At 49.3% G+C, this 16,440-nt stretch overlaps 3 protein-coding genes across 3 annotated transcripts; 2 read left to right on the top strand and 1 right to left on the bottom strand.

Moving 5' to 3' along the window:
* Positions 1–2,766: 2,766 nt before the first annotated feature.
* On the top strand, positions 2,767–4,518 carry UCRPA7_2164 (putative sugar transporter protein; the record flags this gene model as incomplete). Its single annotated transcript, XM_007914738.1, has 7 exons — positions 2,767–2,878; positions 2,930–3,073; positions 3,137–3,201; positions 3,313–3,447; positions 3,496–3,869; positions 3,923–4,419; positions 4,496–4,518. 7 exons carry the CDS (start codon positions 2,767–2,769, stop codon positions 4,516–4,518), a joined length of 1,350 nt encoding a protein of 449 aa, XP_007912929.1.
* Positions 4,519–4,826: 308 nt separating this feature from the next.
* Positions 4,827–6,409, bottom strand: UCRPA7_2165 (putative arylsulfatase protein; the record flags this gene model as incomplete). Its single annotated transcript, XM_007914743.1, has 3 exons — positions 4,827–5,109; positions 5,296–6,171; positions 6,231–6,409. The coding sequence occupies 3 exons, from the start codon at positions 6,407–6,409 to the stop codon at positions 4,827–4,829; spliced, it is 1,338 nt and encodes a 445-aa protein (XP_007912934.1).
* Positions 6,410–11,468: 5,059 nt separating this feature from the next.
* Positions 11,469–12,879, top strand: UCRPA7_2166 (putative acid phosphatase protein; the record flags this gene model as incomplete). The annotated part of the gene is made up of 5 exons (XM_007914734.1): positions 11,469–11,471; positions 11,522–11,549; positions 11,627–11,870; positions 11,918–12,500; positions 12,562–12,879. 5 exons carry the CDS (start codon positions 11,469–11,471, stop codon positions 12,877–12,879), a joined length of 1,176 nt encoding a protein of 391 aa, XP_007912925.1.
* Between the last annotated feature and the right edge of the window lie 3,561 nt (positions 12,880–16,440).

The raw sequence follows: 16,440 nt of genomic DNA on the forward strand, positions 1-16,440 counted from the left end.
ATGGCAGGATCTTCGTGATCACAGGATCTGTAGCAGGCTGTGAAGTTGCATAGAAAAGAAAGGGTCTCGATATCCACTCGAGGCAGACCAGGAATCGAGTCTTCAAAAAGAAGGCTAACTCGTTTGACGGCATTTCTGTGTCAGAGAATTGTATCTGCTTCGGCAAATGGGCTCTCCTGGAAAGTCCGTCAGCATGCCAGATCAAGTCAATGCTAAATCCAAGATATTTACCAGAGAGTGAGTTCCTCGTAAAACACGGCGTGCTGCGATAATAAGCTTGTGACGTTCGTCAGCCAATAGCCCTCTCCGTCACTATAAAGTCCTTCCAGGATTCTATTCATCAACTTTCGAAGTGATATCTCAGCCAAGTAATAGAGCCAACTTCTTTCTTCTTCAGGTTGGAGATAGCCATATGCCACTGATGTGTCCCCAATTTGATTTGCTGGGCTTTGTCCCGCTGATCCAGCAAAGCCATCAGCGAAATCGAGATTGTCGGATGTCGGGGGAAAGGACAGTGAGGGGAAGAGGTCAGGATATTTGAACTGCAAAAGGCCAGATGCTGGTAACTGTAATTCTGCTCTTAGTTCACTACGGGGGCACTTGTTAATGACTTTGTACAAAATGAACAGAAGAGGGCATATCCAGCTCACCATTCTGCCTTTACACAAGACCAGTATAGTCTTTGCTCGATGTGACGTGTCGTCTTAGTTTCATCGCCAGCAAATGGCACAGAAAGAGCTTTGGCGTACAGATATGATTGGATTCGGACACAGGCTTGCTGGAGTAACGTCCAAGCGGAGAATGGTTTGATCGAGAACTTCAAATATAGCCCGGCAAAGTACTGACATTGTATCGAAATCAGCGAAGTAGGCAGCAAACTCAACCGACGCATAGCCGCCGCGAAATAGTCATCACTACAAGATCGATCCACTGGATTGTTGATGTCTTCACGTATATCTTGGCTTTGAGTTGGGTCATATGGAGTTGCTAGACATGCTAGAGCGCATGCGAGCAACTAGATATCCAACCTGTCAGCGAAATTCGGTCCTAGGTAAGAGCACCGTACTAACCACAAGACAACCTCGACCGTCCCAACTCGGACCGCATTCGGCAGCCTCTCTTGCATACCGCTTGAACTCTGCGACCTCGAGTATTGGATTCTTCACATGTATCAACACCAAGAATTTCCTGCACAGTGGCCAGATCTTGTCCTCCTGAATTGCAAATCGTGCATTCGCCAACACAGACTCAACAGGTAGTTCGGTGTTTAGTGTCGATTGGAGTGCAAATGAGGTTATGTCTTCAAACTGTCCATCAGAGTGAAGACTTGGCCATCTCAGTATTGATTCGCATGAACTCGTGCGGGCTGCTAGCTCAGTCACCTCCAGCTTTCCGAACCCATCAGCTGTGAATGCACTACCGGAAATTGGACCTGCTTCATCATCTATTGTCTGATCAACTCCTTTGAGAGGCTCGGTGGAGGGAGGCAAGTAATTGCCTGGATATGTAGGCTGGAGCTCGTGTTGAGTGCGGAGCGTCGGGTCGCTATGAATCTCCTCCACTAGGTTCGTAAGATGCCTAATGTGCTCTAGTAGGACTGCATTCGACACCTCGCTTTGGCTTGCTGATTCTTCAGGAAGGGAAAGCGGAGAAGTTGTATTTAGACTGGAAATCTTGTCCGTGTAGATGCATTGCGCTCCTTGGAAAAGACAGTAACCGCATGATGGTCGACCATTATCGCACTTCGTTTTGCGGATGCGGCATAGTTGACAAGCGGTCACAGCACGCCTCCGGTGACGAGGTCGAAGTCTTCCTCCCTCTTGAAACCGCGGTGATATGCTGTTGTTGTTTATACGAATATTCAAGTCACCAGCCTGTCGTACTAGTAGTTCCTTAGGTGAGGTGGGGTTAGGGACAGAACTCATGAGCTCGCTGACATTGTCCCCTACTCCCTGAGCTCGGCCTTCTGGTCTGATCCGTGTGCCGCGTGTAGAAGTGTCAGATGGCATATTCACATCCCCAAGTTGGTCGATTGATCAGGTTGGGAACTCGGGGAGATAAGGCCGGGGAGACGGGGAGGTTTCCAGTCAATTTTCTTATGTCACTTCTATACTGATGCCCAGGGTACTTGATAAAGATGGCAGAACCGCCTACATTGCTAGAGTCAAGTAAGATCTGCTTGTTTAAAAACGGGGATGATGATCACGTGTCGGCAATGTCGGGGAGGACACGGAGTGAGGTTGTCAATGGGCTCTTTAGCGGCCTGCTAGCGCAACTATCCCATGAGCCGTCCCCACCATGACCACTAGCCAAATCATAGCAGCACCCGCAGATCCAGGACAAGTCTGAAGAATGTGATATGCTCAAGAAATAACTGGTCGTCCGCTTACAGTCCCTCCCCACGGGGTCCACCCCACAGAAGACCGCGAGGAGTTGGCGTGGATGAGGCCATAGCTGGCCTCGATCGTGTAATTGGGGTCTTGTCCCCAACCTGAGTGCCTATATCAAGGTAGTAATAGCCTTGCGCGTTGCAGGCAATGAATCTTTGGTGATATTGCCCTCTCTCGTTTCATCAAGAAGCCATCAAATAATCCCGATTCTGGCTTACTCTACGAAACATCGCGTTTCACGATGGCTGGGACAAAGGAACAGCTGGCATCAATTCCACGTCTCTTCAATAAGACTTTGTTCTTGTCTGTTGGTCTCATTGCTATATCTCAATTCAACTTCGGCTTCGATCAGACCGCGTATTCAACAACCCAGGCAATGGATGCTTTCGAAAAGCAATTTGGCTCCCTTAACTCCAAAGGCCAATATGAGATTGAGACGAACTTCCTGGCCTACCTGAACAGCTTGCCATATATCGGCTTCGTACTCGGTATGGCTAACTAAGCATAAGGTGCAAATAAGGTTCTGATGCGGTCAATAGGTCTTCTTATTGGGAGTGAGATTAGTTCTCGATACGGCAGGAGAATGGTGATGTTCACGATGAGCGTATATGCTCTCTGCACAGCAGCTATCACATTTTCCTCGCGAAATCAGGCCCAAATTCTTGCTGCAAGAATCCTAAACTGTAAGTCGCTCGTGCTATTACTCCCTCTTGAGAGAGACCTAGTCTAACGAGACTTCTGCGTAGACGGATACGTTGGTATGGAGCTCGCAGTTGTGCCCGTCTTCCAAGCGGAGATTGTCCCGAAGCAGGTGAGAGGCTTAGTAGTGGAAACCTATCAATTGATGCTGTTTGTAAGTGATACATTCCCCCTAGTCAAGGATAATGCCCAAACTCGACGGTACATAATAACCTCCTTGTAGTTTGGTGGTTTGATAATGAGCCTAATTTGCTATGGGACCTCCACGCTCGATGGCAACAAACAGTGGCAAATTCCCTTCGGCTTATTCTTTGTTATCCCAACACTGGTAGCTGCAGGGATATGGTTCATTCCAGAGGTAAGAAACATTTACACAAGCCAAGAACACTCTCTAACCGCTTGACAGTCTCCCAGGTGGCTCCTTCTCAAAGGGCGAAACGAGGAAGCAGAAATCGCCCTTCGAAGATTCCGCACCGGAAGCTTTACTGATGATGATATCAAATTGGAGCTCGACGCCACAAAAGCTATTCTTGATGAAGAGAAAGAAAAAGGATCTTTCTTTGATCTTTGGAAAGGCACCAACTTAAAGCGGACATTAATCACCTGTGGTGTTAATTTCTTCCTTCAACTCACGGGCAATACATTCGCGAACAAATATGGAACTGTTTATATAAAATCGCTCGGTAGTGTTGACCCGTTCATCATGACTGTCGTGAATCAATTGGTCAGCATGATGGCTGTGGTGTTGTCGATGGCGTTGGTTGATCGGATGGGCAGGCGGTAAGTCATGCATCATTGACCTTGTCATCTCCTTCAACTAACGTGAAAACTAGCAAAATGCTCTTCATGGGCGGCTTCATACAGATTGCTTCTCTTTTCGTCATGGGTGGCTTGGGCGCTAGCTCTGATAAACCGCCCAGATCCTACAAAATTGGCATTATCTCCATGCTAACTATCTTTGGCTTTGGGTTTGCCTCTGGATGGGCACCAGTATCTCATATCTTGACCGCTGAGGTTCCATCCACACGTCTTCGCGACATGACGTACAGAACAGCATCTACAGTCAACATCATCATTCAGTTCGTCACCACTTTCGCAACACCATATCTCCTCAACGCGCCATACGCAAATCTGGGAGCTAAAGTAGGTTTTATCTATGGTGGAGCTGCGGTCTTGGCCACAGTGTTCGCTTGGTTCTGCGTGCCGGAGTGCAAAGGCAAGACGCTCGAGGAGATTGACCGGCTCTTCTTAGATGGTGTCCCAGTGCTCAAGTTCAAAGACGCGAAGCTTTTCACCCACCATGTCGCCGATGGTGATATTGAAAATGGAAGTAAGTCTCACGGTACAAAAATCGAACTAGTTGAAGGCTGAGCAGAGCAAATATGGATACACAATTACTCATTTAGGTGGTACGTACTCCAGAGATTAGATAGACCAATATGGCTGAACCAGCAGGTATTGCAAGACACGCAAGTCTGTTAAAAATTATAATCATCAATTTCAGTCATTTTATTGTCTACACTGCGTCGATAGACCTTGAATGAGCTACTAGTGAAGTCCGAACATGCAGGAATACTGCCACTTCCAGTCGCGGCAGTAAGAAAGACATCCTGCCATGAGCCCGCGCTGGTGAAATCAAAATATTCGTGTAGTGATTTCTGATCATAGTCTGGCCCAAAGCTTCACAGCAAATTGTGCTATTAACCTTTACTATATACAATTTGTTCACTTCTATAATCAAGTAATCCGCTTATCCTTGACGACGTGATAAGTCACATCAGGGTCAAACATGCCTACTTCATTATAGTACACGTTCCAGTGCTGCACTAGTCTTTTCAAGACGTCGGGCTCCTCTAGTGCCTTGTCGTGAATCTCGCCTGGATCTGCCTCCATATCGTACAACTCCCACTGCTCGTTACCCCGAGGTGATGCCATATAGATAGCTTTCCATTTTCCTTCTCGGATAGCTCGCAGGCCAAACAGCTCCCAGCCTGTGACCGCGGTATTCTCATCATGTACACTGGGAGCAGTTGTAAGGTCGGTCGATGCGTCCAAGTGTGGAACCCACGAACGGCCACGCACTGGTACTACAGATCTTCCCCTGAAAAGAGGATATGGGTGAGTTACCCCAGCCAGGTCCAAGAGAGTGGGCACAACATCCATCACTGTCGTGAAGGTATTCGTGTAAGAGCCTGGGGTCGCAGACATACGTGGGTAACGAACCAGACAAGGGCAACGAATACCGCCCTCGGTTATCCATGTCTTGAAGCCTCGCGACGGTGCCATCGAGGCGCAAGCCCATGATCCGCCATACCACGTGAAAGAATCCTTGTTACCAATGTTTCCTAGCTCATTATTGTAGTGTGTCTCGATTAGGGCACCAAGACTAGTGACCCCTCCGAGCATTGGTAAAGCCTCGAGCAACGTGCCCTCAGCACCATTGTCGGACATGAACAGAATGAAGGTATTATCTAGCTCGCCCGATGACTCAAGGTAGTCCAAGACTCGCTGGATATTTTGATCGACAACATCAACCATAGCCGCAAATGTTTCCATCTTTCGTGCTGACAGAGCTCGCTCTTCTGGAGTCAAGGTTTTCCACTCAGGGTCAAGAAGACCGACCATTGGCGCCGGCTCGACATCTTTCGGTACAAGACCAAGCTCAATAAGCCTAGCAAGTCGCTTGAGTCTCAAGGCTGCCGGTCCCTCGTCATAAACCCCTTTATACTTTTCTATCACTTCCTTCGGCGCTTGTAGAGGCCAGTGAGGCGCTGTATATGCTAGGTACGAGAAGAACGGCTTGTCCTTCTCTTCGGAGGTGCGATTACTAAGATATGAAAGAAGTTCATCGGTGAAGGTTTTTGTCGAGTAGAAATCGGTAGGTAGCTCTGTACGGCGGTCGAGATACACTCCGTCCCTCATCCAAAATGTCTTGGGGTCTGCGACAGCCAAAGACGGTCTCGGCTGGCCCTCTTTGAATTGAGGTTCGTAATTATAGTGGTTGCCGCTGCCGGGTAGGTATACGAAGCCTTTATCAAAGCCTCTTGAACAAGGCGCGTGCTCTTTTGCTGCACCCAAGTGCCTATATAACACATGATTAGCCCATGCCAGTCGCTTTAGGAACAAAGCGAGCAGATTTACCATTTTCCGGATATCAAGGTAAAATAACCAGCATCCTGCAAAATCTCAGATAATGCTGCAACACGAAAGTTCAAATAACCCTCGTAGCCTGGCTTGTCCTTGAATAGCTCTCGATTTCCCATATGTTCTGCCATCTGGCCGAGGCCTGCAATGTGATTATCGCTCCCCGAGAACAACATTGACCTTGTGGGTGAGCATGCAGACGCTGTATGGAAGTTTGTCAACCGTACCCCTTCCTTGGCGATCCTGTCCAAGGCCGGGGTCTTGATTTCAGAGCCAAATGGGCCCGTATCGCTGAAGCCTAGGTCATCGGCTACGATAACAAGGAAGTTTGGCTTCTTGACGGAACCCATCTTGAATGCGCCTCCTGATTATAGGCAAAACTCCCCCATAGAAAACAGTAGAGGCGTCATTTCGGACTGTCCCATGCTGGGGGCTTGCAATACTTAAAGCTGCCATCGCGTGCCGTGGTGCAGAGCGACCGATGACGCCGAGGCCTCTGAATCCACGCGTTCATCCAAACAGGTCTTTTTTACCGACTTAGGAGTATCGGGACTACATCTTGTCCGCCGATGAGTGGCTGGAGATGGCGCCCGCGCTAGGACGGGGAGGCCGGGGAGACCGGCAAGACGGAGGTATTCACAGAAGATATGGTCCAAGCGCCACCCCGTGATATGTATAGAATATACTGCATAGTAGCCTGGGAGTTCCGATATTAGCGGGCAGAATGCTAGGTTCAAAAGCGAGATTATATACATTTGGCATAGAGAAGTGCCATGTCAAGTCTTACGTTCTTAGTCAATCAACGTCGCAAGCCATCTTCTAGACAAGTCAAGAGAATATAGAATACTCAACTCACTTGACCATTAATGGAAACGACAGTATTTGTCTTTAGAATTGGTCTTGAAGCATGAAACATGCATTCTCAAAGCGTTTGTCTATACTGTTGGTTGGCGGACATTGGTGCTCAATTTGCACATCCAGGAACAATTGAATATAACACATTGAAGGTAGCATCACGGATTCTCAACCCGTGAGTCTCAACACTCAAGGAACTCTTTCGGGGATTTGTGCCCGCCGAAGATGAATATCATATAAAACGCTGTTGCTGACGATGCTCAACTTCTACAGTAAAGAGAAGCTATTCGATAATGCTACCAACGACTTTGGCAAGCTCCTACCAACATCCTCGATCTTGGATTCTATAAATCCGTATAAATCCGGGCAATCCCGGTCACTGTGCACGCCTCGCTGGTGTCCGATTGCGACTAAGCGCATTTGAACTAGCGCATTATCTGCAACAAGTAGTGTCTCGTTCAAACATTTAATGTGGAATTTGTGTGTGTATTACTTGCCAATGTATAGAAATGAGTTACTAGTGTACATCAATCTTACCACACGCTTCTCCACGTGCAAACACCGCGGACCACCACTTCTGAGATGTCGCGTGCACTTTGGAGGGACGTTCGGCAATGGGAGAATTGTAGACCGTGAAATCTCGAGAACTGCAGCCACTTCCAGATGACCGATATGGAGATTGATGCCGTACCGGAATCAGGTGGATCGCTAACAGACCAACAGTCGGTGGAGCAGAAGAAGAGAAACCGGATACGTTTCTCATGCACAACGTGCCGTGAGAAAAAGTAAGCTCCGTGTCCAGCCTCCGGAGATTGACAACTCCGGAGCTGGGCCTCTAGGCCCAGCTGTACAGCTCTCAACCCATCCCACTTAGGTCTGGGCTAATAGTTGGGTTCTCAGGCTGAAATGCAATCGATCTTCGCCCTGTGACCAATGCGAAAAGCGAGGCATCACATCAACATGCGAGTACATTCCATATGTGAATCCACGGACATCCGACGTGGCTTCTGCCCCTGGGTTGTCGCCTGCACGGGTATCGGCACGTTCAAGGCAACCTGTCAACGAATCGACCTTGCAAGCACGCTTACGGCATCTCGAGCATCTGGTCCAAATGTTGAAGTCTCAGAAGAGAGACGTAGACAAGGCTCCAGATGTCGAGGAGGACAGCCAAGACGTTCCCGATGCGAACGATGCTGTTCCTGGGCTAGTTGACGAACCCACATGCATTCAGTTTAAAGAAACAGCAGGTCCCATTGTAGATGATGTCCGATACCTCCACGGAGCTAATTGGGAGGGTGTTCTCGATGAGGTAGACAACAGACAATTGAGATTCTCGATGATTTGCGTGACTAACTAAGGCTTACAGATCACAAGACTGACAGATGATCTCAAAACATTTGAGGAAAATCCCGAGCATGCTGACTATGGTCTCGAGATTCCTTCCTCGGCTCAACGCGGTCCTGTCCTGTTGCTAGGCTCCTTTCCAAGTGCTGGCACTCCTGATATGCTCAACTTGTTGCCTCCTCGCCTAGTCACAGATCGACTGATCGCAAGATTTTTCGCTGGAAAGGAGCCAGCATGGATGATATTCCACGTTCCATCATTTCTTCGACAATACGAAGATTTCTGGAAGAACCCGCGGGAGGCATCACTTTCATATCTGAGCCTGTTGTTTGCAATGATATGCCACGCCGCTTTGTTTTGTCTTCGAGGAGATGAAGACGTTCCAGGGAATCTTGGCAGCCCTCTTCAAATAGCCGACACGTTCAGAATACGAGCTGCCCAGTGCCTTGCTCTAGATGACTACACGAAACCCAGCAAGTACAAAGTGGAAGCGTTGCTTCTGTACTTTGGTGGTGAGTACTTGCGCCAAAACGACGCTGCGTTAGGTAACTCGGTGCTGTTGTCTATTTTAACTCGACTTGCAATGCACATGGGTCTTCATCGCGATCCAAAACACTACAAAGAGATATCCGTTTTTGAAGGCGAGATGCGGCGTCGAAAATGGACTCTTTTGACGGAGATTGACGCTCTAGTTTCGTTCCAGTTTGGGCTACCAGGAAATATACAGAGGCAATATTACGATACAGGTCCACCGCGAAACCTCTACGATGAAGACTTTGATGAAGACACAACGGTGTTGCCCCCATCGCGACCGGAAACAGAGCGTACCCCAGCTTTGTACAGCATTATTAAATTCCGACTCATGCAAGTCTTCGCAGAGATACTTCGAATCACAAGCTCCCGAGACATCACGCCTTACTCTCAAGTGATGCAGTTGGATAAGCAGTTGGAAGCTGCTCACGACAGTTTTCCGCCAGCATTCAGAATGCGATCCTTCAGCCAGTCTATTATCGACCCTATCGATCTTATTATGCAAAGATATTGGCTCGAGCTACTTTATCAGAAATCCCGAGCCGTGCTCCACAGAAAATACCTTGCAATTGCTCGGCTTCACCCGCCCTTCGAATACTCCAGGCTGACATGCATCGACGCTGCCACAAAGATATTGAAGCATCAATACGACATTCACGTGGAAATACAGCCAGGAGGACGACTTTCAAAAGATAGATGGTTCATCTCCAGCCTGAGTATACACGACTTTCTGCTCGCCGATATGATACTCTGTCTTGAGCTATCCCAAGTGTTTCAGGCTGATAGATCACATGCATCACACCATGTAGACCCCCCTGGTGGGACTTCAATTACAGTATCAAAGGAGCAACTTTTGGAGGCCTTGAAAACATCTAGATCAATATGGCAGATTACGAGAAAAGAATCAGCAGAAGCTAACCGAGCTTTCAAGATCCTAACACGGATGCTGAGCCTCTCTACCGGAGCAGAGTATGAAAGCAGTCCAGAGTCGATTGGCAATATTCCGGAGCCCCCAGACTTGCGTGTATTGGCAACTATGCGTGGAAGTTCACAACCAGGTAAGCTTGGCCGTGTTACTAGATACAAATGGCTATACGCTGATCTCGCACAAGGCTCTGCTGTAGGTTCTTTCCTTTCGGGATCCGGCTTGTTCACTACACCACCGACGGATGTAGGCTCATCGGGTGCTTCACCCTCAGGATGGGGCGCAGCCACAGGGTTAGTAGGAGACGGCCAGATGTTCGCGGACTGGGCTTCTGCACTGCCGCTACAAGGGACCTCGGAGCTTCCTGTGATGGAGAATGTTGAAGGCCTAGTAGACCCTAGTCTTAATGGCGATTGGGTAAGTTCAGCGATTCTCTCTGTTACTTTGGATTGGCGTAACTGATCCATGGTCAAGTCCATATGGGACAATCAAGTTCAAAATCCAGGAGTCGAGATACCCCAAATCCCTTGGAACAACTTCTTTGATCAAAATGGCCAAAACATGTGATTACGAGCTTAGGACATGATCCACTCGACACGGCAGGAGTTATAAGTATATGAGAAATGGGTAATGCATCATGATCTGGTCAGATATTATGAGATACGACTTCGGATCACATTGTTCCCGATACTCTTCGTGTAGCCTTCACAGTATCGGATGTTTCTTGCAAATATTGTCTTTGCAGGAAATCGAGAGCTGCAATGGTGGCGCTTTATGGATGTGAGAGCAAGGTTTGAAATTCGATCTCAGATCGTTTGTTTGTCTGAAGCAAGCAAGATCTCTGCGTCGGGTCATTGCATAGAAGCAATACTAGTAATTTTGCTAAGAACCTGAAATCATGAATGAAACACAGACGATCTATGACTTCAGTTTGGTTTCCGTCCAAATAGGTTTGATTAAATCTAACAAGATCACTCAGTCTCCCTGGAAGAAGTCGAAGAAGCCGCTCTTCGAACGTCGCACCTGAGGGCTACGAGCACCTCGATAAGCTGAAGCCTCTCGCGGGAAGTAATCACGCAGGAGTCGTTAGCTCAGTAAGGAAACTTTATCATCACTATCCAGGGGTATTCAACACATGGCTCGAGAAAGATGCCTCATTGGAGGCGAGAACCCTCGCGTAGGCGGGGCTCTCGACTTGGCAGAGACCTTGCGGCTTGGCAGCTCAAAATAAGTTCAGGGTCAGTTCAAGAATTGGAGAACGTATGCCACAATGATGGATGTGAAGTTCATCAGGATTACATTCGAGGTTCTTGGCAGCTTAAACATATTGACGTTTAGAACTCCCACGTGGGCTGCATGTTCTCAAGGCCAGTCCAGAAGCCGGCCTTGGCAAGGTTCCATAATCCCAAAGCCATGGTTTCTTGAGTCTGGGTGGATCCAGCATACTCAGAGCGCTTTCTTGGCAATGGTTCCTTGAAGTGTATATAATGTTTGCATGTGGTGAATACTAAAGTTTGGGAAACCCCGGGTTCTATAGGTTCATCTACTAATCACAGTTCTGGAAGAGACCTAGAAGCGGAATGGTATGTAAGATGCCTTTCTCCGAGAATGCTTTTTATTGACAGAATTGGAGGGCTTAAAATTCATCTTGGGGACAAGCAGTACGTGTAACAGGCATCCGGAACATTGCTGCCTGCAGACACGATCATGAGACTTGAGGCTAATCACATCTGCGTAGTCCTTGTTCAGGCTGCTCTAGCAGCTTGCACCAATGGCTCATACACCAAGAACGGCCTGTCGTGGTCTTCAAAGCTGCGAATGAACCAGATCCAGGTCATCGGCACTCATAATAGTTACCATGTTGAGTCAAGCTTGGAGGAAAAGCCTGTCCAGGCTCTGCTACTCCCCAACGTTCAGAATTATTATTATGCCCACCCAAGCCTAGATCTCCAGCTGGAATATCAGAGTATAAGGAATTTAGAGTGAGTGTGTTTCAGTCTTACCTTCAAAGAATAGTCTAATAATGTAGGCTTGACATTTTCGCGGATCCAGACGGTGGCAAGTATGCCACTCCTCTCATCCGCAAGCTTACAGGCTTGCCGTTTCCGCCTGAGTCGTCTTGGAAGGAACCTGGTGTCAAAGTCCTGCATGTCTCAGATGCGGACATCAACACCAGCTGCAATACTTTGATTGGCTGCCTCAAGATTGTGAAGGAGTGGTCCGACGCGCACCCGAAGCACGTCCCCATACCATTCATGATGGAGTTCAAGACGGCTAGCGACGATATGGCTTACCTTGGAGGTGTTACTCCGATTGCCTGGAACAACACCGAGCTCTTGGCTGGTCTCGATGACGAGATCCGATCAGTGTTTGGGGAAGATAAGTTGGTCACCCCTGATGACATTCGGCGCGAGGGCATGACTCTAGAAGAGTCCGTCTTGAAGTACGGATGGCCGGATCTAGAATCAGCTCGCGGTCGAGTGTTCTTCCTTATGGATAATGGCCCAGTTCACCCCGTGCGCGACGCATACACTCTTGACAAGCCAAATCTAGAGGGCCGTGTGATTTTCACCAACTCTGCACCCGGCAACTCCGATTGCGCTTTCCAGAAGGTAAGCAGAGCCCAAGTAGAGTGCCTGGAATGGTACATTGCCCGGTCTGACACTATAGCAGTTGAATGAACCAAGGGGCGATGAGCAGCAGAGCAACATTCAAGCGCAGGTCAAGGCTGGTTATTGGGTTCGCACTCGTTCAGACGTCCCGATCGAGACACTCCTTTCCAATGACACAACCGCCATGCGCGAGATGGCTTTCTCGAGCGGCGCGCAGATTGTCTCGACTGACTATCCCAGCTACGGCATGAGCGACCGCTGGCATGTATCTTACGCGGTGAGATTTCCTGGTGGCAAGTCTGCTGTGTGCAACCCTATCAATGCGCCGGAGAGCTGCGCGAAGCTTGAGTTGGAGCCTGCTGAGTACGTTCAGCATTGAAAAGGAAGCCGGCGATTGGTTAGAGTACTTATAGACTATGCAAAGTTCCTGTAGCAAAGACATATATCTCGGTAATTATTGATAGTGAAAGCTTTACCATATCAAAATCGCGAAGTGTCATTCTCTCCGCTCTTTCTGCTTGCCTCATTGGACAAATGACAGTGAAGGTATACCTACTGCTCCAGTGATGTGTTTGTGCTGACGTCCTGGCGGGGTAATAATACACCAGGAATGGCCGCTAATACCCGTTACGGCACATGGAAGCCTAGCGCACAAGCCTCCAATCACACGCGTTTAACGACACAACGTCATTCCGATAAGTCTTCAGAGCTCTGCGCTTCGATGCTTGACGCGAGAGCTTCTCACCTCCTCCAACTCCGTCTCCAGTTCTACCATGTCGACGCCAGCGCCACCAAATGTGGCATCCAGGATCTCTTCTAGAGCTCATGCGCTCATCAGTCCGGTGGAAGAATCTCGCTTTCTGAGTTACATCTCAAGAGCCCTTCGAGCGACCGCATATCCTCTCCGAGGCATATGGTACTTCTTACGCCATCCCGAGTTTTATCCGCTTTTCCTAAGTCGCTTGCTGCCTCTGTGCATCATATCGTTTCTTGTGTATTTCATACTCTTTGCGTTCGCCTTTCTGCCACAGTATGCGTTCCTCGCCATTTTCCACGGCTGGGGAGCATGGATCAACGCTGTGGTATTGGTGTTGGGAGAGGGGTTGGTGATCATCCAAGGCTTGTTCGAAGGATTCTTTGTGGACGAGTGTCGGGTCGATGTATTTGATGTAGGTGTTTCATCTCGACTCTGCTGCTTCATGGGCTAATCTTATCGCGTCAAAGGCTACCTTGATCAATCACAATTTGACAGACCTTGTCGCTCCCCATCGCCTCATCTTCCCCGACGCCCCGAACTCGGTCAAGATGCTCGGGAAGCCTACCTCCCGCGCCGAATACCAGCCATGGAGCATCATACAGATTGTCGAGCTCATTGTCTTTCTCCCGCTCAACTTTATACCATACGTTGGTGTGCCAGCCTACCTCCTCATCACTGGGGCTCGTCTGGGCAAGCTTTCGCATTACCGATGGTACAAGCTGCGAGGTTTGACGAGGAAAGAGCGAAAGCAAGAGATTAGCAGTCGTACCTGGGACTACACGTGGTTTGGGCTGGTGGCGATGATCCTGGAGCTTATACCTGTCCTGAGCTTCTTCTTTCTTCTGACCACCACGGCAGGGAGCGCGCTGTGGGTGTCCAGGATGGAACAGAAGAAGAGAGGGCTAACGGTAGTGCCCGAAGGTCGGCCACAGCCTGATGCGCCGAGTGCGGTTGCGGTAGATGGGAACGGAGGCTTGCCGGATGAGCCTCCGCCGCCTTATATGGACGATCCCGTGTAGATGCTTGCTTTGGCTGGGTGACTTGAAATAAAAGAATAGAATCATTATTAGTCTTCAGTCCTTGAGTCGCACAAAGTCCTTTACATCTGTATGGACCGTGCCCTACTACTGTAAATTGTATGGACGTGACATCAAACGTCGTCTCATCTACGCGGCTGGGCGCCATTAGCATTGTTAACACTTGGCTTGAGCTGCTCGTTTCGTAATATACGAGCTTGAAAGCCATCTTTGTTTGCTGTCAGGTGCCGATCAACAGCAACGGTGAGCCACCGGGGATAATCCCGTATGCAGCACTCCGATGCAATCGTCCGAGGAATAAACGGAGACATCCATTTCAGATCTGGATGAGCATGCCCAACCCTCTCTGACACCACCCCAAATTTAGTTGGCTCAACAGTGAGAGCGTTTGGAGAATTATCAGGAAGCAAGGTTCTAATCGTGTCTTGTAGATGGTCTTTGAATGAGATTCTGTCATCTGCCACTCGCATCAATCTTGGACATTTAAAACGGTGCTGGCACTGTCAACAAGCATGAGCCCAAAGCCGCTGCAAGGACCCGATGCTGCCCATCTCAGGGCACAAGTCCGCCGCGGTCAAAATCTAAGGGGCAGGCAGAGGTTTGGCTGGACTTTTGGAAGGAGCGGTGTCTACCAAGCGCCTGCCAGCCCGATTCTTATCAAGAATATCTGCTTGGAGAGAAAGATGATGACGTTGGCCTCGTATAGCCATTGCACCTTCCTCTGGCTGCTTTCTGGGTACTTCAGCATGATGACTTGAAGTGTCAACGCGCTTGCAGGCTTTATCGCTTGATCCGGGGATAAGAACGGACCTGCCACCAGTACTCAGCCTAGAGCTGTCAAGGCAAGAGCGGCATTTGCATGCTCACGGGATGTTGCCGAATTGGAAAGGGGGAAGGTGCGTCTGGAGCGAAGCGGACAGCAACTTGCCAGTACTATGCACCAACTAGGGAAGCGAGAGCCCAGCATCGCGACTTCCTGAAGAGAAGCCTGCGCCCTTTTCACCTCAACGACTCGTCCCAACAGAGATTCTCCCCCATTTCTTCCTCCCTGCTCCCTCCCCCCTCTCTCTCTGTCTTGAAAACACTCTCTTGTCTCCTCTCTCCCTTCATCTCCAAGCTGCACCCTCCTTTCCTTCGGCTCGCACTTGTCCCTCGTTCATCAACACTCGTTACAGTTGCGAGCCTGTAATACTACATCTCGAATTCCGTTTTCCATTGTAACTGCAGTCTCTCGGACCTGCGGTCTGAGTATTCGCCCATCAGAGGCAGCTTCCCAGCCAACACGTCGTGAAGATGAGGCTGTCCTTATCTTTCGGGGTGCTGTTTGCCCTCGGCGCTCTGCCGGTCTCACTTGCGTTGCCACTGAGGTACAGTGTCTTCTTCTGGCATTATTAGCCTCCTTGAGATGCTGATTGTCGTTCTTTAGTAGTTCCAGTCCGACTTGTGCGGCCGTGGATACGGCCACGGAGACTGTCTTCGTCACCGTTGTGCCTGTCGTGCCAACTCCTGTCACCGCAATTCAGACCACGATCAACAGCATCATCAGCACTGAGACAGTTGCCATCACTACTGTCATCACTCTAGCGGCAGAGGAAGACCCCTCTGTCAACCCTCCCGCGCATCAACTCGGTCTCGCATCTCTTCCGCCTCAGTACTCTGGCTCGGTCATTGCCCCTGATCATGACACCACTTCACCTTCATCTTTGGTCCCTGTGGTTACGGCAAGCTACACTCTTCAGCCACTGCCTCCCACAATTCCAGTCATTTCACCTTCTCCTGTTGTTCCTGGAAGCTCCGGTCCTGCGACTTCGAGTCCGCCTCCATCAGGACCAGAAGCAAGTGGCCCTGATCGCCACCCATTGGCTGCTACAATGACATTCACCCTCACTGTCGGTACCATTGGCAGCTCTCCCATCGTCAAGACCTTGACTATGACCCCCAGTGAATCAATACCCGGTGGTGGACCTCCAGCCTCAGCTGGCGCGTCGTCTGTCGTTGTTCCTCCATACATCTCAACATCGTCTGCGGCTCTTCCACCTCCCGTGACCACCAATCCTGCCGGTGGCATTCCCGCGATTACAGGCAATCCAAGTTTCACAGTCTTGACTTACACCATACCTGGTCCAGAGGGACAGCCACCGCAGGA

This window comes from Phaeoacremonium minimum (assembly GCF_000392275.1).
Source record: "Phaeoacremonium minimum UCRPA7 unplaced genomic scaffold PA7_03_scaffold_152, whole genome shotgun sequence".
Lineage (NCBI taxonomy): Eukaryota > Fungi > Ascomycota > Sordariomycetes > Togniniales > Togniniaceae > Phaeoacremonium > Phaeoacremonium minimum.